We start from the raw sequence: 26,629 nt of genomic DNA on the forward strand, positions 1-26,629 counted from the left end.
TCCCTGACCACGCCTCCGCCCTCCGGCCACGCCCCTCCCACCTCTGTCGGGCCCCGCCCCTCCCACCGGTCCCCACCCAGGTCCCGCCCGCGCTCCTGCTGTCCACCCCGCCCCTCGGCCGCCCTCGCGGGGCGCCCAGCCCCGTGCCTGGTGACCGCGTAGCCGTTCATCTGCAGGAACTTCAGCAGCTCCTGGGCCTTCTCTCGGTCTCGCGCTTTCTCCTTGGCCGTGAGCGTGTCGTAGGGGACCAGCAGGGGGTGGGTCCCGCCGCCTGTGGAGGTAAATCCAAAATGGGGGGGACCCACAGAAGACCGTAGAAGCGGCTCCAGAGGCCGAGGGCGTGCCTAATTACAGCAGCGAAGGTGGAGGCCAGAAAGGCCTCAGCACTGCCCTCACCACAGCCCTACAGCGGAAAACGCTGCTGTTGCAGACGGGGAAAACCATTGCTCAAAGCTGGGACTCTAATCTGGATCCCTGTGCCGCGGGGCTGGAAGGGAAGTGGGGGAGGGGCAGACGCGGAGATGGGGGCGGGGGTGGGCACCCTCACCCTTGGCTTCCAGCTCCTGCTTCTTCTTTCTCCCCCAGGTGTTATGGTAGTTTTCTGCCAGTTGTTCGGCCATGGCCTGGGCGCAGATGCAGATAGTCAAGGACCAGATCCAGAGGGTTCCCCAAACAGGTGCCCCCCACTCCACACACACACATAAAGGAGCAGGCTCAGACCTGCAACTCCCGAGAGAGGGTGACTCCGCTGAGGTCGGGGGGCTGCGGGTTGTAGCCTTCTCGGGGATCGTAGGTCTGAGGGAGCAAGAGTGACCAGGGCTTAATGGACAGGATGGGTAGCCCAGGTCAGCCCCGCCCCCTCGTCTCCCCACCCCACCCACCCATCCCCTTGCCCTTGGCTCCTTTGAACCCTGGTGCTCTCCTTTCCCTCTAGCTCGTGCACCCCTGGTCTGGCCGCACCCCTTCTCCTGACCTCCCTCCCTCCATCGCCCCCCCCACCATGGTCCAGGCCCAGCCCCGCCTCCACCTGGGCAGTCTGGGAAATCTTCCGTGTCTTTTTCTTCTCCGTCCTCTCCTCCTCGCCTTCCCTGGCCTTCTCGATCGTCCACTCCCAGGCAATCATGGCCTTCAGGGACTCCTTGATGGGCCAGCGGTAGATCTCTTTGTCCTGAGGGTATGGGTGTAGGGGGGAGCGGAGTTGGTGGAAGGGGGCAAGAGGGAGGGGTAGGAGGGATCCTACTCCTCCCCCCCAACCCAGCCTCCCTGGCTTCCGCTTTCCCCAGTTTGAACCCAGGTCTCAAACCTGCTCAGAGCACCCCAAACACACCCGCATTGTCCCATCTTACACACGGGTCTCAGAAGTTAAATCCGACATCTGAGATGCCTACCCACTCTGAGTCCCGACTCCAAGGGTGGGAACCCACTTTGAGAGAAGGCAGAGTTTGCGGATGGGGAACCCTAACACACCGGGCCCCTCAGATGCGAACCTGCAAAGCTGTCTCCCTGAACCCCCAAATTGAGCTTTCCTTCTGATGCCCAGCACTGAGCCCCGAGGCGCGGTCACCTTCTCCGAAAAGGTCTTGTAGGGCCTCAGCATGGGGTGGGTCTTCAGTTCCTCATCCACGTTCTCTCCGTACGACCAGTTGTTCTGGATCTAGAGGTGAGAGGGGAAGGCAGGATGAGGGTGGGAGACACAGCAGGGAGCCTGGGAGGACCTGAGAGCCGCAGAGAAACCTGGGGGCAGGGGTCCCAGGGCAGACTGGGTCTGGGAACAACCAGCAGGGATGGGGGACCCTGGGGAGGGGGACCAGACGCCAACCTTGTCGAAGGCCCACTTCTCGTGCGTGTATTCAGCAAACTTGTTGATGAAGGAGTCGAGCTTCTCCGGGATGATCACACTGTCAGTGAGGGCAGGATCAGCAGATGTAGGGGTGGGCCCCTCCACCTCCGACTCCTCCCTCTCCTCCCAGCCCCCTAGCCTCAACCCCCTCCTGCCCCCGGGCCTCACTTGAGGGTCTCCACAGGCCGGGGATCAAAGTTGCCTTCAGCATCCACTGTGGCCTTTTTCTCTGCCTTGGAAGAGTACGAAGCGTCCACGTAGTCAGGAGGCAGGGCCCCCGCGATGGCGCACAGACAAGGCATGGCCATGCGGTACAGCTCCTGGTCGTACTTCTGCAGGTGCCGGGGCGGAGTGGGGGCGAGGGGAGGGTTACTGTGTGCCTTGCTCAGCCTTCAAGCCCTGGAGCCTTCCCACCTCGAACTCTCACCCTCTAATCATCAGCTCTCCTTCCCGAATTCCAAAGCCTGAATTATGGGCTGTCACCCTGAAGCCCAAACCTCAGGTCCAACTGGACCCCACATCACCTCCATACTCTCCAAGCCCCCAAACTACAGACCCATCCCTCTTCTATTAACCCCCCAACTGAGGCCTCAACCCAGAGATCTGCCTACATCCAAACCATAGAACTGCCTCCCGCCTTGAACCTCCAGACTTGGGAATTTCATTCTGGACCCCCAACACCGGGCTCCCAGCCCTCCAGAAGGCCCCTTCTGGGCCCCCAGGGTGCCCAGACCTTGTGGGCCAGAGAGTCGAAGATGCCCCAGAAGAGTTTGCGTGTGAGGTGCAGCTCCTCCTCCGAGGTGACCCCGAAGTTGGCCCAGCCCGTGGGGAGGCAGTAGTACTTCCAGCAGCGCTCGTAGTGGTTGGTGAGGAGCTGAGTGGGAATGGGGGGGGGGACACACAATTGAGGGAACATAAGCAGCTGGTAGGCAAATTAAGGCCAGGGAGGCAGAGGAATGCCAGTGCTTGGAAATTATGGAGGAGGTGTGGGCCATGCAAATGATATGCTAATAAGGGAAGGCATGTTATGGCAGTTTATTATGCAAATTTGGCATTCTAATTTAAAGTCTGGATGGGCATTAAACTAGAGCTGGGTTTGTCTGCAGTTGCTTTACAGGAATAAGCATGCTAATATTAATCCACACATAGGGTAGTACGCAAGTGGACATATGGCTGGAGTGATCAGTCCTCATGCAAATGAGCATGCCCACTGGAAACATAGGCGGCACCCTATGCAAATATATGGTAATTGGAAAGAGGGCCTCCACCATCCAATATGCAAATTTGAAATAGAGGTTGATTTAGATTCATTATGCAAGACAGTTGGCATATCTGAGTTGGGGGTATCTCCTCATGCAAATTAGCATGCAAATGAAAAGACAGGAGAGACAGTGTGCAAATATTCGGAATAGCTGTGATACTGTTTATTCAAATACATGCACTCATTTGAATAGCGGAAGGCTGGTGGTCTGTGCATGCAAATAAACATACTAATTAGGGAAAGTGGCATGCTCATGCAAATGTATGCTAATTGAGGCGGGGGCTGGCCCACTGTTAGGCAAATTACACGTTAATTAGAGGATGTTACAGGCACCAGTGACGCGAAGTGAATGTCCTGGGAATCCTAGTATGCAAACGAGGACGCTAAGAGGTTTCTGGAAATGAACCCGCCCGACGCGGCTTGTCCGTACCTTGAGCGGCATCTTGGCGAACTCGTTCAGGATGGGCACGTCGAACACCAGGCGCCGCAGCAGGTGCTGCAGCATGGACGGGCGGATGTACCTGCGGGGACACGCCCAGGGCGCTGCGGTGGCACCGGGAAGCCCGGCCGGCCCGGCCCCGCCCTCCGCCCCGCCCCCGGCCCCCGGCCCCCGCCCCACCTGCACAGCGCCATGAGACAGTCCTCGATGACGTCGCGCTGCGCCTTGGTGAGCGAGCGGCCGCGCGACAGGCGGTACACGGTGTGCAGCATCGAGTCCACCATGATGGCACGGTGCTCCGTGCCCGCAAAGAGCGGCGCACACTTGGTGATGAGCGGCAGCACAGCCAGGCACAGGTAGCGGTTCAGCGCCAGCGCCATCTCCGTGGTGCTGAAAGTGGCCTGGGGCGCAAGGTGGGGGCGTCAGGCCCGCCGCACCCCACCCCACCCCCCCTGGCCCGGGGTTGCCCTGGCACCTGTCCTGGACGGCTCGGTTGTCCAGACTCCACTGTTCTGCAGATCCCAGGAACCCTCTGCTCGCTTAATTTCCCTCTAACCCTGACCCTTTCCCTCGGGGTATTTCCATGCAAGCCCAGCCCCACACTGTTTATCCCACGGATACTTAAATGTGGATCTCCATTCAAACAAGTAGTGCACTGTACTTCTTAACCCTCCTGCCATTGTCACACTGAACAGAATTAGCAGTCTCCTCACATTCACGACCAACATTCTCTGTCACAAGAATGACTGCATTTAGCCGGGAATGTTGGCCAGGGCCCCCAGGTAGGTCCACACACTGCATTCACCTGGCGGTTCTTTTAGGGTCTTCGCTCTGCCACTGCCCCCTCCTCCCCCTTTCAAATGTTACTTATTTGCTGGAGAAACTGGGCCTCTTTGGGGGCCTGTGCTGTGGTATAGCAGTTAGAGCCACTGCCCCAGTGTCAGCATCCCATATGGGTGCCAGTTCAAGTCCTGGCTGCTCCTCTTCCGATCCAGCTCTCTGCTGTGGCCTAGGAAAGCAGTAGAAGATGGCCCAAGTGCTTGGGCCCCTGCAGTTGGGAAACCCAGAATAAGCTCCAGGATCCTGGCTTTGGACTGGCCTAGCTCCAGCCATTGTGGTTGTTTGGGGAATGAACCAGTGGATGGAGGTTCTCTCTCTCTCTCTCTCTCTCTCCCTCTCTCCCTCTCTCCCTCTCCCTCTCCCTCTCCCTCTCCCTCTCTGCCTGTTTCTCTGTAACTCTGCCTTTCAAATAAATAAATAAATCTTTAAAAGAAAAGAAAAGAAGGAGGAGGAGAAGAAGAAACTGGGTCCTGGGTCCTTTGGCCAGTAGCATTTTCTATATTTTGGCTTTGGCCACTTGTTCCCCAGTCCCCTGTATTTCCTGTAAACTGATGGTTATAGAGTCAAATGCTGGTCTTCCTCTTCCAGCTAATGGCAAGCAGTCATTCCTCCTATCTTAAGAAAAACCTTTTCTTGACCAAGCTTATCCCCCCAGCAGTGGTCCCAGCCTCTGCTTCCCCTGCTAGCCACCTGTGCAAAGAACTGTCTCACTTGTTCTATCCCAAACCTCACCTCCCAGGCTGCCCGCCCCACCCCGCCCTCATATTTATTTGAGAGAGTGGTATACAGGAAGAGACCTCCTACCCCCTGACTCACTCCCCAAATGCCTGTAACAGACAGGGGCTGGGCAGGGACCAGAGCCAGGAGCTGGCAACTCAGGTCTCCCATGTGGGTGGCAGGGAGCCAATTACCTGAGCCATCACCACTGCCTCCAGGATCTGTACTAGCCGGAAACTGGGGTTGGGAGCCACAGCCAGCTACTGAGCCCAGGCACAGTGGTGTGGGATGCAGGCATCCCAGCTTCTTAGCCACCAAGTCCAACACTCCCAGGCTCTGCCTTCTCCCAGGCTCCCTAAACCCTCTCCAGCAAGGATCGAAGGTCAGGTCCAGGTCACCAGTGGTCAGCCCTCAGTGCGACCCTTCCTTGGCCTGTCCCTGGCACCAAGGACCGCCGCTGTCGTGCCTGGGTCTGTGTGCGTCCGCGGTACCGAACCCCACAACTTCATGTTTGGAGACTCCCACCCACCTTCCAGCAGCGCTCGCGTGTTCCTCGGTTTTTGTTTTTTCTGTGGTTGCTGGGGGGCGGGGTTATGAAAGCAACACAAGCCCAAGACAAACAAAAGCCCTGCTGTGGCTGCAGGTCCACAAGCCTTCCGGGGGCCCCCCGTGGGAGCAGGGAGGTGGCCAGGCTGGGCGGGGCTGCTCACCGTGTCCAGCGAGGCGGCAGCTCTCATGTCGGGAAGGAACCCCACGTCCAGCACGTGCAGCAGGAAGTCCTGGTTCTCAATGCCGTACACGCGGTCCAGGAAGAGCACCATGGATGCCTTGTGGTCCGGCACGAAGGAGGCCGACATCTTCGGCTGCACCAGGGCCCCGTCTACAGGCAAGGCGGACAGGCGGTCAGGGATGCCCTGACCCATCAGCTTCCCCTGCCAGCTTCCCTCCTCTGCCACATCCTGCCCACTCTGTACCTTTGCCCAGGGTGGGGATCTGCAGCGGGAGGCTGATGATGCCCACGAGGTCGTCCAGGGGCACGAGGGAGCGAAGGATGGCGCGGATTCGAAGGGCCTCACCCTTGCCAGCTTGGATCAGCTGGGGGGGGGGGCAGGGGGCGTGCGTCACTGAGCGCCCAGGGCCCAGTTGGTTATTACTCTGTTCCATCCTATCCCGATTCACTGGCAGGGGGAGCCGGCCTCCTTCCCGAATTCCTGGTCCTGAGCCCCTACCCTGCCTCTGTCCACCTCCAGCTGTGCTGTTGGCTGCGCTGTCTGTCTGTCCCATCGTCTGTCCCCCCCACTCTCTCTCTCCTCACACACACACTTCAGAGGGCTCAGGACCACCCCTATGGAGAGAGCTCCGGCACCTGGCTCCCCGCCCCGCCCCGCCCTGGCCGCCCGGGGCTCACATGCATCTCCGGAGCACAGCGGCCCAGCAGGTCGATCAAGGCAGCATAGAAGGACATGATGGCATGGCCCAGGTGCACGCGGTTTTCTTCAGGGGGCTCCTCCCCAAAGCTGCAGGCGGGAAAGCCAGAGTTCTGAGCCCCTGGGGCACAGCGAGCCTGGCGCTCTGGCAAGGAGGGGGCTGGGAGACTCACTGCTCGCGCCGCCGGTCCCTGCGGACGCCTGGGCCGTCCCGCGCGGGGTCCTCAGAGATGCGGATGGCCTCCTCGATGGCGGCCAGCAGCCCCGAGCCACCCTCACCCCGCAGCGCAGGCCCGAAGCACTCAGGCTTGCGGATGAGCAGCCGCACCACCACGTTGGCGTTCTCCTCCACGCTCTCGCCTGGCCCAGGGAATCCAGAGGGCTTAGGAGCCACCCCTGGACACCCCCGATGCAGCCCCAGGTCCCAGCACCCCTGGGGTGACGCCAGCCTTCTGTCGGCCCCCAGGTCCTTGCCCCATGCCCACTTGCAAGGATCCCTGCCCATCCAAGGCCGGTGGCTCCGGGTGTGGACTGTCACCCCCTAGGAGGCTTGGGCCAGTGACCCCACACCCCCTGCCAAGCCACGGCCAGCCCTGCCTCACCGTTAACAAAGACAGCAAAGCGCAGGAAGTCCAGGTAGCGCTCCCCACCGCAGGGGTTCCAGCCGATGTCCGGGTAACCCTTGGCCAGGAGCATGGGGCAGCTTTGGAGGCCACAGCCTGCCAGGTAGGACACGACCTGGGGGCAAGAGAGGGGCTCAGCCAAAGGCCACACTCACAACACCTTCCTCTGACCGCAGGTGCCTGCCCATGCCTGGAGCGCCGAGGCTGATGCTTCTCTGACCCTTAGCAAAGGAACCTGGTCTTGTCCACCCTTGTCTCCCACCTGGATCATCACAGCAGCCCCCTCCCGGGGCTCCTGGCTCCCACCTTCCCCTCAGCCAGTTCCCCCACAGACATCTGTGAACACCTGAGCCAGGGCCTCCTCTGCTCAGAGCCCTGTGGCTCCATCTGCCTCATGGTAAAAGCCAGAGACCTTGCTGTGGCCCACACAATCCCACATGACCTGCCCCTGTCACCTCCTTGGCCTCGCCTCCCCCTACTCACCCCTCACTGCCTCTGCTCCAACCACACTGGTCTCTGCTGTTTCTCAGACTCACAAGGTTCACTCCTGCCTCAGGGCCTTTGCACCTGCTACTCGCGCTGCCGGGAATGCTCCCCCCTTGCCGTCCATCTAGCCTCTCACCTCTGAGCTTTACTAAATGTTATCTTCTCGATGAGGCTCTGTCGGAACGCTCGTACAACACCCTGCTGACATTGATTTGCCTCCCCTCTGCTCACTTTCTTCCTCCTTAGCACACATCACTAACACGCTACATCTTTTACTCACTCAGCTTATTTATCTCCCATCCTCCCGACTAGAAGGTCAAGTTCACGAGGACAAGGAGCACCGACAGTCTTGCCTCCCGACCTAGGCAGGTCCTGACCCAGTGGGTGGATGCACAGTGCATATCTCCCAGGTGAAAAATAATCCGATAGCAGCCAACCAACCCTGCGTGCCATTTCCCAGGTGACTTTGCGGGCGAACTCATTTAACCCTTGGAACAACGCTAGAAGTCGGTTCTACACGCATTGTACAGACGAGGCGACTACAGTGTGAAGGATTCAAGTCCCTTGTCCAAGGCCACACACACAAAGACCTGGGGGCGCTGAACCTAAGTTGCTAACCTCCTTGAGCCCACGCACGTCCTCACTGCACACAGAGGGCCAGGACAGGTGCCCAGGCCACTCAGCTGGGAGCATACACCCAGCCCGGAAGCACCTTACAAGTGAGTGCTGGGTGCTGTTTCCTCCCTGTAACCCTCACCCCTCCTGATTCACTTCAGACCACCCAAAACCACCCCCCCCAGACCAGGTTCAGGTTCAGCAGGTGCCCCAGGCAGTCAGGTAGGGCCCAGGCCTCCCCCTCTGCACCTTTTCCAGGTCCTGCTCCTGCAACGCCAAGGCCAGCTCGTTGTTGTCGATAACGGAGGCGGCAGCCACATCCAGGGGCGTGGAGCCTTGCATACCTGCGGGGGCAAGAGGTGCTGAGAATGTCTCACGCCTGCTTCTCTCACCTCCTCTGGGAAGCCCTCCCTGGCCACCCCTTTTCCAGCCCGGGTCAGGTGTCTCATCTGATCTGACGACTCCAGGACGTCACTGTCCACCTTTTCTGCCACACTGTGAGCTCAGCGAGGGCCAGAAAGGGCTGCTTGACTCACTGGAGGCCCCAGCACCACATTACAGGGGGGTGGAGAGTGACGGTTGGTTGAATGACTGAGTGAGCGGCACAGAGTGCAGCAGGCCTGGGTGGGCTGCCGGGCGAGGGCTCTGGGGAGCAGCCCCCGGGCTCTGGGGTTCTCACCCAGGCCGATGCCGCTGTTCTCCAGCAGGTAGCTCAGGTGGTCAAACATGGAGCGCTGGTTCTGCCGGCTGATGCGGCAGAAGTAGCAGAGGAAGCGGCAGCAGCTTGTCACCATCTTGGGGAAGCGGATCTCCTGGGGCAGGCAGGGGCTGGTGGTCAGTGCCTGTCCCTCTGGCCCCGCCCCCGAGCTCCCCAGCCCCCACCGGCCCCTTACCTTGGTTTCGCCGCCCCCCAGGACGTTCACCATGACCTCCATGACGGTCTCATGCATGCCCAGGGCCCTCATCAGGTTCGGGTGTTGGTAGAAGACTTTGTTATTCATGATGTTCCTGCGGACGGGCAGAGCGCACGGGGTCACCAGGGACTGGCTGGGGCCAAGTGCAGGGAGCGCCGTCACCGCCATCGTGACAAGTCAGTGTCCGTTCGCCTCTCACTCTGCGGCCAGCGCCGCCCCTGCTGCGGATCTGAACTTACTGCATCCTGACATCCACTCTGGCAGGTGCAGCTGTGATTACTCATGCTTCACCGATAACACTGAGGCCGCCATCCAAGGCGGCCTCCGCTCGGAGCTGTCGTGTTGTTTAGAGAGGGCCTGGTACACAGCAGGCACTTAACGAACACTTGCTGAGGGAATGAGGCACACTGGACACGAGTGCTCAATCCCACTGTAACTACTGCTGCTATCAGGACTGGCGTGGGCTCACGGAAGCCACACAACTCTGTGGGGTGGGCATGGCTCCTCCCTGTGCTATCCATGAGGACACTGGAGCTCAGAAAGGATAAGCCTCAGGCCAAGAGTCACAGGGTGGGTGACAGCAGTTACCAGGGCTGCGTGAAGGGGGCAGTACCCAGGGAGACGGGTTAGCTGCTGGGAGAAGGAGCTATCATCTGTGCAGGGGTCAGATGTTCGGGGAAGCTGACGTCATTGTATCCGGAAGACATTACAGGGGCAAGTAAAGAAAGAGGAGGGGCTATGCAAGGTAAGGGAGAGGTGTGACATGTAAAGTAAGAGGCGGGCCCATGCAAATCAAGGGGAGGGGATATGCAAAGTACGGAGAGGGCAGTGTGCAGAGGAGGAGCGGTGCCTCACCCAATGCTCTGGATCATGAGGTTCTCCTCCTGGGGGCCCATCTGCACGATGAGCAGCGAGCGGATCTGGCCGAGGCACTCGAGCAGGCTCATGGTGTCCTCCACAGAGGACGGCGAGATGGTGTAGGCCCGGGGCAGGGCGCGCAGCAGCTCGCCGAGCCCATCGTACTGCCGGTGCAGGAGGCTGAACATGGCCCGCACCAGCTCAGGGCTCTGCACGTAGTCCTCCTGGGCCCAGCGCACCACCATGTGGGACACCAGCTCCTGCAGGGACTCTGGGGAAGCAGTGCAAGGGTGGGGACACTGTGAGGGGGCAGCCCAGCAGCCGGGGCCCTGAGCCAGAGGCACGGAGAGGGGCCTTGCTTTCCACGGGCTCCTTAGTTACTACTGGCCATGGACCTCCAGTGGATTCTTTTGTCCCCAGATCGTCCCCTCTCACTTCACCCCAATCGCACAACATAAAGGCCACCTCCAAATTTCAAGAGGAGAACAAATCGCACAACTGCAAACCACCAGAGCACCACCAGCGGCACCGCGCCACGCGCCTGGGAGCGCACACATTCCACCTGTTCTGTAAAATCTCTGCTGGTGTCAAGAGAAACCCCGTGCACTCAGGATCACTTGAAAACGTCACAATGACTTGGTGCTTTATTCTCTCTGGTGACCTGGGACTCTCCTCCCGCCATCCAGCATCCGTTTATCTGTCTTGCCTTCTCTTCTACTCTTTCCCTTCACAGAATTTCCAGAGCTGCAGGGTTAGGAGGAACTACCGCACACTGGCGTTGAACGATGATGCTAGGTGACCTAGGTCTTGTGGGTGCCTGGTCCAGCCCTGTCACTTCCCACCCTCCCCTCTCACCACCTGCCCCCTCGTCCACTCTGCGCCAGCCACACTGGCCTTGCAACTCACCAAGCTTGTCCCTGCCTCAGGGCCTTTGCACTGGCCTTGGTACCAATCATCCTTCCTCAGATCCCTGCTTCCCAGTGCTGGCCCTGCCATCTGCATCCCTCTCCCACCTGTCACTCAGGGCTATTCGTCTTCTTGGCACCCATGACCGCCTAGCCTGGATATTTCTGTATGTGTGTCTCGAAGGCAGGTGCTTTGACGTTTCCCCTGTGCTACATTCCCGGGCATTGCTAACAGTGCCTGGCCCAGAGTTGGCCCCAGAGGCATTTCCTGATTGCTGTAGGGTGCAGCTTGTGCACTTGTCCCATGTGGCTAAGAGAAAGTTTGCATAATGATGTGCCGGCCCAATAGTGACCACGGCTGCTTTTCTCATTGCCCAGCCTGGCCGCAGTCATCACACTCCTGGAGAAAATATACCCAAAAAGCCCCAGAGACACAGAAGCCACCACGGCGTGGGATGTCAGCCTCAGCGCTCACGCAGTGCACGCCCCACGCGGGAGCCGCAGCCCCAGCTCGCCCCTCTCTCACCCGCCCTCCACTCCGCCTCTCACTGCTGCCTCTCTGCCCTGGCATTCCTTCCTGCTCCTGGCCTGTGTTGGAGACAGGGGCTCCCCAGAACCACCCTGCCCTCCCCCAGGGGCCGCGGTCCTCACGGGGTTTTTTCTCCTCGGCTGGCAGCTCCTCCTCGGGTTTCTCCTCCTTCTTCTTCACCAGCCGCACCGTCTCCAACAGGCTCCGGAGGCGGCTGCTCAGGCTGGTCTCCTCCTCCGGCTCCTCCTCCTCCCCCTCCAGCTGGATTCCTGCAGGTGGCCAAGAGGGAGGGTCATCCATCTGTTAGCCACTCACCTGCTCAGCTGCTTCACTCATTCAGTCACCTGCTCACTCACACATGCGTCCATGGAGGGCGTCCACTCATTTCTCTATACATATGCATGTTTATTCATTTATTCATTATATAAAGCGCTTCTCTTTTAATTCAGCTATTGCAAATGTGTTCAGATAAATAAATGAGTGGCCAATGTTGGTGGCAAAGTGGGTTAAGCTGTTGCTTATGATGCCAGCATCCCATATCAGAGGGCCGGTTTGAGTCCCTGCTGCTCCACTTCTGATCCAGCTCCCTGATACGGCCTGGGAAAGCAGTGGAAGATGGCCCAAGTAGCTGGGCCCCTGCTACCCACAGGGAAAACTTCATATGGAGTTCCAGTGTCCCGGCTTTGGCCTGACCTAGCCCAGGCCATTGTGACCATTTGGGAAGGGAACAAGGGGATGGAAGATTTTTCTCTGTGTTTCTCTCGCTGTCACCCTGTCTTTCAAATAAAAAAATAAAATTAAAGAAACAGAAACATTGTCGTTACCAAAAGAAACTCTTTTAAAAAGAAATAAAAGAGACCATGAATGAAGAATGAAAAAGAAGTGTGATGACAGTGACACACCCAGAAGAGAATATTAATAAAGTGTCAAATCATATTTAAAAAAAGAGTCAGATGGAAAGTCTGGAGTTGAAAAGTAGGCACTGTACAATTGCATTTCAACTAAAATTTTTAAATTTATTTTTAAAAAGATTTATTTATTTATTTGAAAGGCAGAGCTACAGAGAGGTAGGAGCAGAGACAGAGAGAGAGAGGTCTTTCATCCACTGGTTCACTCCCCAGATGGCCGCAACAGCCAGAGTTGCACCTTACTCAAGCCAGGAGCTTCTTCCGGGTCTCCCACATGGCTGCAGGGTCCCAAGGACTCAGGCCATTTTCTACTGCTTTCCCGGGCCATAGCTGAGAGCTGGATCAGAAGAGGAGCAGCTGGGACTCAAACTATTGCCCATATGGGATGCTGGCACTGCAGATGGCGGCTTTACCCACTATGCCACTATGCCTGTTTTAAAAAAACAGGGGGGGCCAGTGCTGTGGCACACTAGGTTAAAGCCCTGGCCTGAGGCACCAGCATTTCATATTGGACCCTGCACCCGCTTGGAAGACCTGGAAGAAGATCCTGGCTCCTGGCGTTGGATCGGCACAGCTCTGGCCGTTGCAGCCATCTGGGGAGTGAACCAGTGGATGGAAGACCTCTCTCTCTCTGTCTCTACCTCTCTCTGTCACTCTTTCAGATAAATAAAATAAATCTTTTAAAATTTTTAAAAATACAGGGAAAAGGGGCTGGGACTGTCATGTAGAAGGTTAAGCCTCTGCCTGTGGTGCTAGCATCCCTTATGGGCGCAGGTTCAAATCCTGGGGCTGCTCCACTTCCAATCCAGCACCATGCCTGGGAAAGCAGCAGATGATGGCTCAAGTGCTTGGGCTCCCGCACCCACACAGGAGACTGAGATGAAGCTCCTGGCTTCTGCCTGGCTCAGCCCTGGCTGTTGCAGCCAATTGGGGAGTGAACCAGTAGGTGGCAGATCTCTCTCTCTCTCTCTCTCACATCTTCTCTCTCTGTATCTTTGCCTTTCAAATAAATAAATCATTTTTAAAAAGAGAGAAAAGTATAATAACTGAAATTTAAAAACACTAGAAAGGTTCCATAACATAGTTGAGCTGGTTGGAGAAAGAAGCACTGAACTTGAGGGGGCTAGCATTGTGGTACAGTGGGTTAACGCCCTGGCCTGAAGCACCGGCATCCCATATGGGCACTGGTTCTAGTCCTGGCTGCTCCACTTCCAATCCAGCTCTCTGCTATGGCCTGGGAAAGCAGTAGAAGATGGCCCAAGTCCTTGGGCCCCTGTGCCTGCATGGGAGACCCAGAAGAAGCTCCTGGTGCCTGGCTTTGGATTGGTGCAGCTCCCGCTGTTGCAGCCAATTGGGGAGTGAACCAGTGGATGGAAGACCTCTCTCTCTCTCTGCCTCTCCTCTCTTTGTGTAGTTCTGACTTTCAAATAAATAAAGAAATCTTTAAAAAATTAAAAAAGAAGCACTGAACTTGAAGCTAGAACATACAGGTTATCAAGAAAAATAAAAGAACAAAGAAAAGTGGAAGACAGTCTCAGAAACCTGGGAGACAATCAAGTGTACACAAGAACCCCAGAGGAGGGGAGAAAAAGGGGCAGAAAATATTTGAAGCAACAATTGCCAAAAACTTTCCAACTATGATGGAAAACACTAATCTACACATCCAAGAAACTCAACAAACTCCAAACTGGATAAATACAAAGTGCTCCACACCTGGACACACCACACTCAAACTGTTCAAAGGCAAAGACAAAGAGAAAACCTTGAGGTCAGAGAAGATGAACTATCATGTACAAGAACTCTCAATAAGATTTATCAGTGGGGCTGGCGCTGTGGCATAGTAGGTTAAGCCTCTGCCTACAGTACCAGCATCCCATATGGGCGCCAGTTTGAGTCCTGGCTGCTCCACTTCTGATCCAGCTCTCTGCCAATGGCTTGGGAAAGCAGTTTAATATGGCCCAAGCAACTGGGCCTCTTCACCCACATGGGAAGAAGCTCCTGGCTCCTAGCTTAGGATTGGACCAGCTCCAGCTGTTGTAGTCATTTGGGGAATGAAACAGTGGATGCAGGATCCCTCTCTCTCTCTCTTTCTCTATCTCTTGCTCTCCCTGTCTGTAACTCTGCCCCTCAAATAAATAAATAAATAAATCTCTTTTAAAAAGCAAAAAAGATGCATTGACTTAACCCTCCTCAGAAACAATGACGGTCACTCCTCTGTCCTCTAGCCAGCCAGCATCTCTCCACCCACTCTCAGCCATCCACCCATCCACCCTTCTCCTCATGTGTCCACGCCTCCAGCTGTTGTCTCCCATTTCATGATTCATCCCTCCTTCCATCCAGCAGTTCCCACAACTGCCCGTCAATTCCATTCCCTGTCTGTAGCCGCTCATCCGTCCATCCATCCACCCAGGCACCCACCCAACACATCTTCCACGCACCATCTGACTGCTCACTAATCATTCATCCATTCACTCATTCAACCAACGGTTAGATCACGTTGATCCTGTAGCTATTTAAATGCAAGATGTCTTGGGGAAGCTTCCGGAGAGGTCTCAAGAGACAGTCTGTCGGGGCAGTGTCCGACGCGCTCCCCTTACCACAGTGCGCCAGCAGGTCTTGATGAAAGTCCTGCAAGTCCTGTCGAATGTCCTCGGGGAGAGGGCAGTCTTCCTCATCTGCGTCATCTTTGAAGTGCAAGAGCATGTTGATCTAGGAGAGGCCAGAGGACAGGAAGAGGATTTAAGTCCCCCCCCAGATCAAAGACCCCACTGTCAGTCCTTGTCTAAGGTCAACGAGGCGAAGTGTGACAAACACCTGGGAGACTGGGGTAGAGGTTTGAGAGGGGTCAGGGTCAGTCTGACATGACTCAGCTGTCACATTCATTCACAGCGAGGCATGAGAATAAGGGATAGATGCATCCGTAGGGTCAAGGGTCAAACGTGGGGTTAGAGGTTGAGGACCACCAATGGGGAGACACTGGGGAGAGGGGTCGGGCAGGCAGTAGGAACAGCCAGAATCAGGGGTCAGAGCACCTGCTCCTGGGGCGGGGAGCGGAACTCGCGGGTGCGCCTTGCGGTCTCAGCTGCACTCATGGTGAAGGCTCTCATGAGGAGGGCGTAGCGGCTGCGCTGGTTGGCCTGGAGCTTGTCCACGTAGCGCTCTGCGAAGGCCGCCAGGGACTCCACTCGATGCTGTAGCTCTTGGTCACAGAAATACTCCAGGAGGTTGCACATCTGAGGGAGGCCACCCGCGCACAATGGGACAGTAGTGCCATCATCAGGATCATCCTTGAAACTCGCTGCTGCCCCTCCCCCCTCCTCACAGCCCCGTCCGGGCCCAGCCATCACCATTTCCTGCTTGGGCCCTTAAGTTAACCCCCTCCGCAGTCTCCTCCCACAGGCCAAGCAGAGACATCGCTGCATTCCAGCACGACTCCACGCTGTGTGCATTCCCCCAGCTCCGCCCTAGCTGGGACCAGGTCGGGACTCACGCCCCACCGGACGGACGCTGCGTCTCCCAGCCCAGAGGCACGAGGCTGGCAAACCGGAAGAGCCCAGCCCACCTGTAGCTTCACGGACTCCGGCAACTTCATCTGGAGCAGCCCCTCCTCCAAATCTTCTTTTTCCCCTTCCGGGGCCTCCTCTTCCTCTTTTTCAGCATCTTCCTTCTCCTCTTCCTCCTCGTCCTCTTCCTTTTCCTCTTCGTCCTCCTCTTCCTCCTCTTCTTCCTCCTCCTCCTCTTCTTCCTCCTCCTCTTCCTCAGTGAAAACTTCAGGTTCTATCATCTTTAAGATCTGCTTCACATCCTCATCACCAAAGATGCCCATCACCTGCAGGACAAAGGCTGGGTCCTTACTGTGGCCTCCGCCATCCAGGCACCAGCCTCACTCCCCAGTCCTGCTTCTCCCACACCTGCCCGGTTCACTTCTGCAATGGCTGGATAGGATTCCTCTCAAAGCAGGGATGGCATCAACCATCTTGCTGTCCACACTCCTGAGAGTCCCCCCACACCCACACCTTTGTCTCACCCACGTGAATGAATGGATGGGTGGAGGTGAGTGGTAGATGGATGGACTGATTAGTGGGTGAATGATGGTGGGTTGGAGGAGTGGATGGGAAAAAGGAAGAAGAGACTGGGGCCAGCGCTGTGGCACTGCAGGTTAAAGCCCCAGCCTGCAGTGCCAGCATCCCAAATGTGCGCCGGTTCAAGACCCAGCTGCTCCACTTCTGGTCCAGCTCTCTGCTATGGCCTGGGAAAGCAGCTGAAGATGGCCTAAGTGCCCCTGCACCCATGTGGGAGACCCAGAAGAAGCTCCAGGCTCCTGGCTTTGGATTGGTTCAGCTCTGGCTGTTGCAGCCATTTGAGGAGTGAACCAGTGGATGGAAGATCTCTGTCTTTCAAATAAATAAATCTTAGAGAGAGAGAGAGGGGAGATTAACTTATGAATAGGTGACAGATGAGCAGGTGCAAGGAAAGGCAATGAGTGACGACAGGTAGGTGATGGAAGGAGACTGAACGCTGGATGGGTGGAGAGAGGAATGGGTCGCTGGGTGCATGTGAGGGGCTGACACAGCGTGGGTGGATTATTTTGCATGTGGAAGGCCCACGGGACAGGAGGAAGCAGCAGGAAGCCTGTACCAGCAGGGTGGACACGAGCTTGAGCACCGGCACGAACTGGAACTCCACGGAGCCCCCGACGGGGTCGCGGGCGTGTTGCCCGCCATCGCGCACGGCCTCTCCCAGCATCCTCAGCGCCTTGTCGCGCAGGGCCTCCAGAGGAATGGCAGGGCTGAGGCGGGCCGGGGCTTCCGCCACCCCGGCGGCGGGCAGGGCGGCCACGAAGCACGGAGGGGAGAAATGGTGCGGAGGCCGCAGCGAGGTGGTGACGCCGACGCCGGGCAGGCCGTGGCGGCGGGCGTTTCCCCCCTTCCTTCCCGGCGGGAAGAGCGTGATGGCGCGGGTCTCGGGCGTGAGCGGCACGATGTACTCGGAGAGCATGGAGCGCCGGCTGCGGCAGGCACTTTCCAGGTGGATGCTGATGAGGAGGTCGTAGTAGCCCGCGCGCAGGGGGCCGGGCAGGTGCGCGTCCTCCAGCGCGTGCAGCAGCTGCGCCTGGTCCACGTGGCTGCACAGAGCATGCGCCACACGGTTGTTGCCCAGGGCGCACACGGCGCGGTAGAGGCGCAGCGTGTGCGAGTGGAAGCGCTGCAGGTCCAGGCGCTCGGACAGCTCCAGGATGTCCATGCACCTGCGGCAGGGGCACAGACCACAGAGAGGCAAAGGGATGCTTAGATACTTCGTGGTGGGTGGGCCGGGTACCGCGGGCTGGGGGCTGGGGAGCTGTGACTCGCCATCTTTCAATGGTTCTGTCAGTGCCTGTGAGATCTGTGAGACTCCCCGGGGGTACATCTGGGATCCCTGGGATGGCTGGGAACATGGGCATCCAAGAGTCCATGGAGAAGATCCCTCATGTGTGACCCTGGTGTGTAACTGGGCGCCTCGGGTTGGGTTCAACCCCTCCCTGGCATGCCCAAGTAACCTGGTTATGGTTCATCACTAGACTGCTAACTCCACAGGACAGGGCTCATCTGCCTGTTTTGTTTCCTTTGCTACATTCCCAGCACCTACAACAGGGCCAAAGCTAACTAGAATGAAAAAGAGTGGCTTAGCACATAGCAAGTGCTAAGTAATTGTTGGGTGAATAAACTCATAGCTGAGTGTGTCGGGACCCCTGGGAATGGCTCTGAGTCCCCCTGGGCAGGTCCGAGCACCCTGTGCCACACAGGAGCACAACTCGAATGTCACTTCACAGAGGCTGAGTCACCAGCCTGGAGTGCTGCTGGCCACACAGGAGGAGCCCAGAGCCACTTGTCAAATGGGGGAATAAAGGACAGAATGAGGACCTTGGGAGCCTCCTAGGAGTCCTGAAGAACACGCCGGGCACCCACGTGAGCACATGTGTAGCCCTGGGCGTGCGTGGGTCCATGGGTCTGGGGGGGGTTCAAATCTCCACGGGCCATGTCTAAGGTGCCCCCCAAGAACCAGCTGGGTGCAACCAGGCCTCTGAGTAATGTCCAGGAGCACTCAGGGCAGGGTCCCCTAGGGTAGGTCTGGAATCCTCGGGGACTCAGTAAATCTATGCAAGGCTAATTTTCAAGTTCATAATTTTGTATGGCCTGTGAATGAGGTTCTAAATAGCCAATGGCCCTTGGGAGATAAAAGTTTCCCCATGCTTTCAAAGGGAGTCCTGAGCTGCATCTGGGACCCCCAGGTGAGCCCGGGATTTTCTGAGGCAGTCTGGAGCCCCATGGTTGATGTAGGGAGAGGCACCAAGTTGGATCCCGACCCTAGAAGGCTGTGGCACCCGCCCCACCCCTGTGGCGCTGGGCCTGCCCTGACCGGTTCTCCTCCGGGATGTGCAGCGCCATCATGGTCAGGGGATCCTGGCACTGCACGGCCCAGCCGAGGCGCTCGCCAGCGCGCCGCGTCTCCACCTGCAGGAAGTGGTTGGGCATGCGGCTCCAGGACACGGGCATCAGCATCTGCACCTCCAGCCGTGGTGGACACTGTGGCGCTGGGTTCTTGCGCTCGCTCAGGAACATGGCGGCGGACAGCGGCATGATGTTCTGGGGGCACGGAGAGGCGCACGCGTTGGCCAGGATTCCCAGTCCTCCCTCACTTCCAGGGAGACCCCCTCCTGTCCCCTCCCACCTGCCACCTCCCCCTCTCGGTGCCCCCACCACTCTCACCTTCTGCTTCCCCAGCTCAAATTGGATGACGTTCTGGTGGGTGGGCAGGACAAACACGGCAGGAAAGAGCTTTGTGTTGGGTTCCACCTGGCGGACAGAAGACGGCAAGGTGAGGGAGAAGGCTGGCTGGAGGGAGTGTGCACTCAGACCTCAAACTCTGAGACAGATCCTGCAGACCCACACTGGGGCATCAGGGGCTCTGCCGTGGCTCCGGGCTGTCCCTCCTGTTACCCACCCAGGCTGACCTGTCATCTGGGTCTTTGTGCCTGTCAAGTCCCCCACCAGGAATGCCTTTCCCACTTCTCTCCCAAGCACACCCCTTCTTTAAAACCCAACAAGTGCCCTCTGACTGCTTCCCCTCCCCCACTGCCCAGTGGAACCCAACCACCAGCATCCACCGCCCCAGGTTCCACCACCTGTGCAGGCAAATCGCCAGAGTCAACGCTGAGCCTCATGGCACTGCTGGACCCTACCCCTGGTCTGAAGGAAGTAAAGTATCAGGTGACACCACAGGGATGCCCCAGCCACATCCAGACTACAGGCCACTGGGTACTGTGCACACAGGCCCCTTGGGATCTTTGTAAAATGCAAGTCCCACTTCAGCAAGACTGGGGAGGGGCCTAAGATTCTGCAGTTCTAGCAGGCTCCCAGCTCATGCTGATCCCGCTGGTCTGGGGCCCCCACATGGAGGAGCAAAGTGCCCAGGGCCTCATGTTGCCTGGTTCCTTCAGCAAGCAAAGAGGTGGCTCAGGGGGCCTCTCTATGAAAAGAGACTCGGGCAGGTGTTCGGCCCAGCAGGTAAGACATAACTTAGGATGCTCGCATCCCATATCCGAGTGCCTGGGTCTGAACCCCACCTCCACTTCCAGCGCTAACGTAAGCCCTGGGAGGCCCAAGTACTCAAGCTCCTGCCATCCGCATGGGAGACCTGGATTGAGTTCTGGGCTCCTGGCTTCAGCCTGACCCAGTGCTGGCCATTGCGAGCATTTGGAAAATGAACCAGTGGATGGAAGACCAATCTCTCTGTCTCTCCCTCTCTCTAACTCTACCTCTCAAATAAATAAATAAATTTTTAAAAAAGAGAAATTCCCAGTTGAAACTAAAGTTTTACAAAGCCCATCTTAGATGGATTAATGATAGGTAGTGGCAAATCCAGTGTAGCAAACACTGAAGGTGGCTCCTGGGTGCCAGGTATATATGGGCATTCAGTCAACAGTCCCTTTGATTTTGTTATGTGCTTGACATTTTTCATAATAAAATACTGAAAAGTAAAAACGCACCTTCGAATCGTGGCCCATCCTAGAGTGTTCTCTGATTGGTGAGAAGGTGGTGACTGGAGTCAGCCAGCCCCAGAGGGAACCCCGACCTCTCTCCAAGGTCAAGGCTGTGCCATCTCCTTCTTGGTTCTGGGCCTCCACTTAGTGGAAGGTTCAAGCTAGGAGCCATGTATGTCCTCTCTCTCTGGGGTCTGGCTGCAGGGGCCTCGGGAAGGGGTTCATGCTGGGGCGTGAAGATGCTCTTGCTAAGTTGCTTAGGGATGGGCTCACCTGGAAAAAGGTGTTGCTCTCTTTGCCATTGGCCGTGAAGGTCATTAAGCCAGTGGCCAGGTCCACCAGGCAGCCAATGACAAGGTCCGTGTGGCTGATCCGGCCCTGCTGCCCAGGGCTCACGAAGTCCCCACCCCACACCATGTAGCAGTTGCTGCACTTGAGGCTGGGAAGACAGAAGAAGTCACTGCTCAGATCCTCTGGAACCCAGACACCCCCTTCCCCAAGCTCCCAGGATCCCCTGACCTCACAGCCCCACCCCCAGACATCCACCACCTGCAGACCTCAACACCTAAACCTCTCACCCCAGATTCTGAGACCCTTGGGGCTAGAATTCTTAGAGGCTGGTAAGAGGCCTGGACGGAGGGGAAGGAAAGAGAACAGGAGAAAGAGGAGAAAGGAGATAGTGACATAGGAGGAGGAGGAGAAAGAGAAGAAGGAAAAATGGAGAGAGAGCAGGAGGAGGGAAAACCAGAGCAGGAGCCATCGGAGGAAGAGAGGAGGGAGAGGAAAGGGATGAGGCAGACTCCCGAGTCAGTGCCCAGCACTCCAGAGCCTCTTCCTCTTCCAGAAAGTTCCTGGATCTCCCACCGCCCCCACCCCAGACTCCCTCACCTCCCCATCCAGCCCACCCTGGCACCTGCTGTGGACGTTGCCTTGTTCATCCCCCATGGTCACCGTCACTGCCCGGACCTTGCTGAGGTCAAAGTTCATGTCGTGCTGATGGTAGTCGGGGGTGACCCAGCCCACCCATACGCAGCTGGGCTCCTGACCCGCGAAGACCCTCACGGAGTAATAGTACTGAGGACACAAGGAGGGGATCAGTGGTCAGTCCGGGGGACGGGACGTGGGCTCCCTGGAATGCTGACTTGGCCCTCTGACGGTTTCACAAGAAGCTGCCCCATTTGAGGCCCCCTGCAGCTATGTCTGTTTCTTCTGTGTCCGCTGATGCTACATTTGGGGAACCCCTGGGGATATTCTGTGACACTGCCACATGCAGGCCCCTCTCCAGGTTATAGCAAAGTCAGCAATAGCACTTCCTGTTCTGAGGCCCCTGGCACACATGAACTCACTGCAACCTCATGGCCACCATATTGGCTGGGTACAGTTTTTATCCCCATTTGACAGGTGGGGGGAATTCACCTGCCCGAGTGGCACCTGGGTGGCCCGTGATCCTAAGCAGTGGGCTATCTGTCTCACAGAACATTCCAGATTTGCAGGAGCTCAAAACTATGTGGGATAATTATGAAGTTCGGCTCCCAGGACTATATGAGACTCATTATTCAATTTGGGAGTTTTGTGTTTCTATGTGTGAACCAAATGTCGGGGTCTACACTGGTCCAGCTCCTGGAGTTGGGGGTCCCTGGGAGTCCATCAGGGGCCATAGGCCGTGGCTCTCTTGGATTTAGTGTTCCGAGGATTCAGTGTGTGTCATATTCTGAGTCTCTGGTATACTCTGGGGTAGCCCCAGGTATAGGCAGTTACTGGGGACTGCAGCACTGGGTTTGGAGATCAAGGGGTTCTGATGCCCTGTGAGGGGTTTCTGGGTTCACACCGTGGTGGTGTTGAGGATGATCTCGGGGTCATCGCGGTTGTCAGCAGGCACCACGTCGTGAGGGAGCCGGGGCAGAGCAGGGGTGGCTGGTGGCTGAGTCATCATGGCGGCCTTCTTGGCCTTGAATAAGAACCTGGCATGGGAGGAGAGGCCAGCTTGAGAATTAGACCTCGAGCCCAGCCCTTGGGCCCCCACCACAACCATCAAGTCCCCACATCTGTCTGAATGCTGGCCCACTTCTATTGCTTGAGGCCTTGCCTCCAGGAGACTGGAATTCCTGGCAACCGCAGCCCAGTCCTTCCTGGAGGTGCTGGGTCACCCGCACATAAGGCTGCTGTCAGGGAATGTGGAGGTCTCCTTTGGGACACACGGTGGTCCCCCTAAATGAGCCTTCTCATGTGCATTTCCATGTGAGTGCTAACTGCACCTGGCAGAGGACAGCTCATCACCGTGTGGCACTGTCCAGCACACTGGGCTCCCCAGCAGTGCCCCATAAACTTTTTTTTTTTGACAGGCAGAGTGGACAGTGAGAGAGAGAGACAGAGAGAAAGGTCTTCCTTTTGCCGTTGGTTCACCCTCCAATGGCTGCAGTGGCCAGCGCACCACATTGATCCAATGGCAGGAGCCAGGTACTTATCCTGGTCTCCCATGGGGTGCAGGGCCCAAGCACTTGGGCCATCCTCCACTGCACTCCCTGGCCACAGCGGAGAGCTGGCCTGGAAGAGGGGCAACTGGGACAGAATCCGGCGCCCTGACCGGGACTAGAACCCGGTGTGCTGGCACCACAAGGCGGAGGATTAGCCTAGTGAGCCGCGGCGCCGGCCGCCCCATAAACTTTGATAACCAGAAGTGCTCTTTCACTTCCAGACTCCCCCTAAGACCCAGAGTTCACGTTTCACTGAGGACCACTGCCGGAATAAAGGAGCAGCAGGTTGAGTTTCAATCCAGTGCCCTCTGAGGCTCTCCCTGGAAGTTAGCCTTCAGGGCTACCCTTGAGAACAGACCCCAGTGTAGACAGAGGACCACTTGGCATTCACTGGGATGCCCTGGGGCACTCTAAACTCTCCCAAGACACCAGAGTCCCTTTCAGGGTCAGTGGATAATGAAGTCTGTTGGTGGAGCCCTTTGGGGCCCAAGGACAAAATATTTCAACACAGTTAATAGGGTACCCCAAGTTTATATTCTCAGGGAATTGGAGCATCCCAGGGAGGTAATGGGAACCCTCAGTCTCCTGACTCCACCTAGCACACATGGATCCACTTTAGGGTACGTGGGGGTTTCTCAGGGCACCCAATAGGGTGACAGCCCCCAGCCCCCTCCCCCAGCTCCCCCTGGCTCACCCTCTCTTCTTGTTCTTCTCCGTGGTGGCATCCTTCTCGTTCTCCGCCCTGACGGGCTGGGCCTCCACCCCAGGCTGGGGGGTGCCCCCGGGTGTCCCCTCCTTGGCAGTTCCCTCTTTGCCCCCTTCAGCCTCGCCCCAGCCCCCAGCTGAGCGGCGCAGGTTTTCATAGTCAGGGTCGGGTTCTGCTGCCCGGGCCTCGTCCTCCGCCGGGGGTTGCAGGCCGGGAGGTGCCAAGGGCGTGGCCCCTGCGGTGCAACGGAAGTGCTGGTGGAACTGGACCGGAAGGCTCAGCCGGAGGAACAGCATCTCCACCAGGCTGTTCTGGGAGCCCCAGGTGCGGTGAGCCAGGCGCAGACAGGGGGGCGTGTCCACAGTGCCATCCATGCGCGCCACCTGGAGGTGGAAGGAGAGCATTGAGCCTGCAGGTGGGCCCATGGTCCTAAGCCTGGGTATACACGGAGCCACCGTTAGGCCTTACTGAACCTGTGTGAGAATTGCCCAGACACCTCTCCTCTGGACAAATGATGCTCTGAGCGGGGCAAGAGCTGGCCTGGGGCTGCTTTCAGCCCTCAGTCAACCTCTGCATGGGCAGTCCCAGTCCCACACTGGAATCACTCCTGGAAACCTTCAAAACCTACCTATGCACAGAACTCAATCCAGACCAAGCAATCCACCCATCCTCCCATCCATCCACCCATCCACCTGTGCATCCACCAATCCTCCCATCCATCCACCCACCCATCCACCTGTGCATTCATCCATCCATCCACCCACCCATCCATCCATCCGCCCATCCACCTGTGCACCCACCCACCTTCCCATCCACCCATCTTCCCATACATCCACCCACCCACCCATCCATCCATCCACGCATCCATCCACTCATCCACCTGTGCACCCACCCTCCCTCCCGTCCACCCATCCATTCATCCGTCCATCCATGCATCCATCCACCCACTGACCCCACAGACTTTACTGAGCACCTATGTGGCAGCCATTGGTCCAGTGACAGAAGAAAGGCTCAGCCTTGGACCTCTGAGACAGCAGCTCAGAAGGGTCAGGGGTTTTGCTAATGTTGTTGCATGTAGAGAGTAACACTCAGAACACTGCACACATCGCGAGCACGCAGTACAGTGAGCTTCCACCAAGTGCAGAGTAGCTTTGCCCGTGTTCAAACTTCCTGTGAATGGGCTCCTATAGCTCGTGCCCTCTTGGGTCTGGCTTCTTCCGCTGGACAGCAAGTCTGTGAGATGCCACCCCCTGGTTGTGCGTATTTCAGCTCAGCCTCTCTGGCTGCTGGTGGTGTCTGTTCCTTGGGCTGAGAACACCCGCTGGCAGCAGCCAGAGCCAGGAGGCTCTCGCGGACTCTGCCACGCAGTCCCACCTTCGCCACTTCTCTGGTCGTTCTGCCTCCTAGAGCCCCCTGGCAACAGAGACCTTTCCAAAACTCAAATCTCGACAGGGCCTTCCCCTCCTTAAAACCCTTCCCACTTTGCGTAGTCTTAAAATATCTCCACAAATCACTTATTAATGACTAAGAGAAAAACAGTAACTTTATGGTGAAGAAAGCCTGCAGATTCTACCTCAATCAAAGAGGCCCAAGTTCACGGTCAGGACATTGCTCCTCAGGATCCTCAGGGAGCTAGTTCTAGGACCCCTCCCCCCAGGATACCAAAATCCTTGGATGCTCAGGACCCTGATTTAAAAAGGCAAAGTACGGGCATATAGCCCTGTACATCCTCCATTATACTTTAACCATCTCCAGATTACTTAGAACAACTAACACAATATAAATGCTATGTGAATTGTTGCTATATTTATATTGTATAGGGAATAGTGACAAGAAAAAAATAACCTGTACATTTTCATTACAAAGGCGATTTTTTTTTCAAAGATTTTTGATGTAAAGTTGGTTGAGTCCCCAGACGCTGAGCCCACTGACACAGAGGGCCCTCCACTCTGTCATCACGCAGGGCACAGTGTCACTGCTGTGAAACTCCTGCCAAATACGCATACAAATAGCACAGGATGCTTCCTCACTGTGAGAAAGCGGCAGAAAAACCCAGACTAGGGACATGCCGCAAAATAATGGCTTGTAGTCTTCCAAAAAAAGTCAATGCCACAAAAGGAAACCATTCAGAGACATTGTACCTGGAGATTTAAAGAGACTAAATGTGATAAAATCCTGGGTTGGAGATTGTATTTTGGCCCAGAAAAAAAGGGTCATTTGGTGGGATTTTCAAGTTATACCTTAAAAGTCAGCCCTAAGAGCCCATTATCCTGACAATAGGCAAAAACGGAATTTGATGTGTGGATAAGGAGTTTTCATCAATGCTTAATGTCTTGATTTTGGTATCTTTTCTGCAATTCTCTCAGAGGATAGCCTTGTTCCAAACAAATGCACACTCAAGTATTCAGGGATAAAGAGTCACATGCCTCCAACTTCTTTCAAATGATTTAGGACAGAGAAAGTGTGCGTGTTCTTGCCAACAGCGCTGTCAGTGGGAACCCTGAGGCTCAGGGACACCCACGTGTCCAAGGTCCCACAGCGGCGAGAGGCCACTCCACCTCTGTCCGATTCTAACGTGCTGGCTGAAGCTCAGCTGCGTGAGGCTCAAGTCCTTCTCAGGCCGAGGAAAACACTATCCTCTAGTCTGAGTGGGGAGACGAACCCTGAGTTTAACCTTGGAAAAGCAAAGACTTTGAAGTCTAAAAGTTAAGATGCTGATGAAGAGCTGCTGAAAACAAACAAACACTACAAAATAGAAACCAAAAACGCCCAACACAGAGAGAGCAACTAGTGAAGAAGGTGTCAAAATGTACCCAGGGTTTATATTTCTTTAAACCTGGTTCTAGGATCAAACTGCTAGAAATTTGGTTTGGGCCATTTAACCCAGTTTTTCTGCCATCTATCTTCCCCCGTTGTTCAGGTGAGGCACGTGGAGCTCGGAAGGGTTGTGGTTTGCCATCGTTCAATCCTAAAGTCACTCCTGGGAGCCCGCCATCCTGACATCCCCATTGGCCTGCTCTGTATGCCCATACGGAAGGAGAGGAGAACTCTGGGAAGGGAAGTG

General features: G+C 56.7%; 1 protein-coding gene across 4 annotated transcripts in view; it reads right to left on the reverse strand.

The window, feature by feature from the left end:
• Positions 1–26,629, reverse strand: part of RYR1 (ryanodine receptor 1) — a 107,946-nt gene that overhangs the window by 54,462 nt on the left and 26,855 nt on the right. For all 4 annotated transcript variants that reach the window (XM_089318673.1, XM_070061820.2, XM_089318672.1 and 1 more), the window contains 30 exon segments: positions 23,554–23,948; positions 22,214–22,346; positions 21,299–21,459; positions 20,659–20,824; positions 19,112–19,198; positions 18,762–18,988; positions 17,001–17,610; positions 15,925–16,191; positions 15,395–15,595; positions 14,960–15,071; positions 11,577–11,723; positions 10,018–10,291; positions 9,142–9,256; positions 8,928–9,060; positions 8,498–8,592; positions 7,127–7,262; positions 6,698–6,884; positions 6,506–6,614; positions 6,072–6,192; positions 5,808–5,977; positions 3,721–3,941; positions 3,532–3,622; positions 2,574–2,714; positions 2,009–2,172; positions 1,820–1,898; positions 1,565–1,654; positions 1,028–1,168; positions 721–795; positions 548–623; positions 148–271 (listed from right to left, as the gene is read on the reverse strand). In XM_089318673.1, the coding sequence (XP_089174799.1) occupies positions 148–271; positions 548–623; positions 721–795; positions 1,028–1,168; positions 1,565–1,654; positions 1,820–1,898; positions 2,009–2,172; positions 2,574–2,714; positions 3,532–3,622; positions 3,721–3,941; positions 5,808–5,977; positions 6,072–6,192; positions 6,506–6,614; positions 6,698–6,884; positions 7,127–7,262; positions 8,498–8,592; positions 8,928–9,060; positions 9,142–9,256; positions 10,018–10,291; positions 11,577–11,723; positions 14,960–15,071; positions 15,395–15,595; positions 15,925–16,191; positions 17,001–17,610; positions 18,762–18,988; positions 19,112–19,198; positions 20,659–20,824; positions 21,299–21,459; positions 22,214–22,346; positions 23,554–23,948 (5,048 nt within the window).

This window comes from Oryctolagus cuniculus, chromosome 18, assembly GCF_051225735.1.
Source record: "Oryctolagus cuniculus isolate XC-2025 breed Fujian yellow rabbit chromosome 18, ASM5122573v1, whole genome shotgun sequence".
Lineage (NCBI taxonomy): Eukaryota > Metazoa > Chordata > Mammalia > Lagomorpha > Leporidae > Oryctolagus > Oryctolagus cuniculus.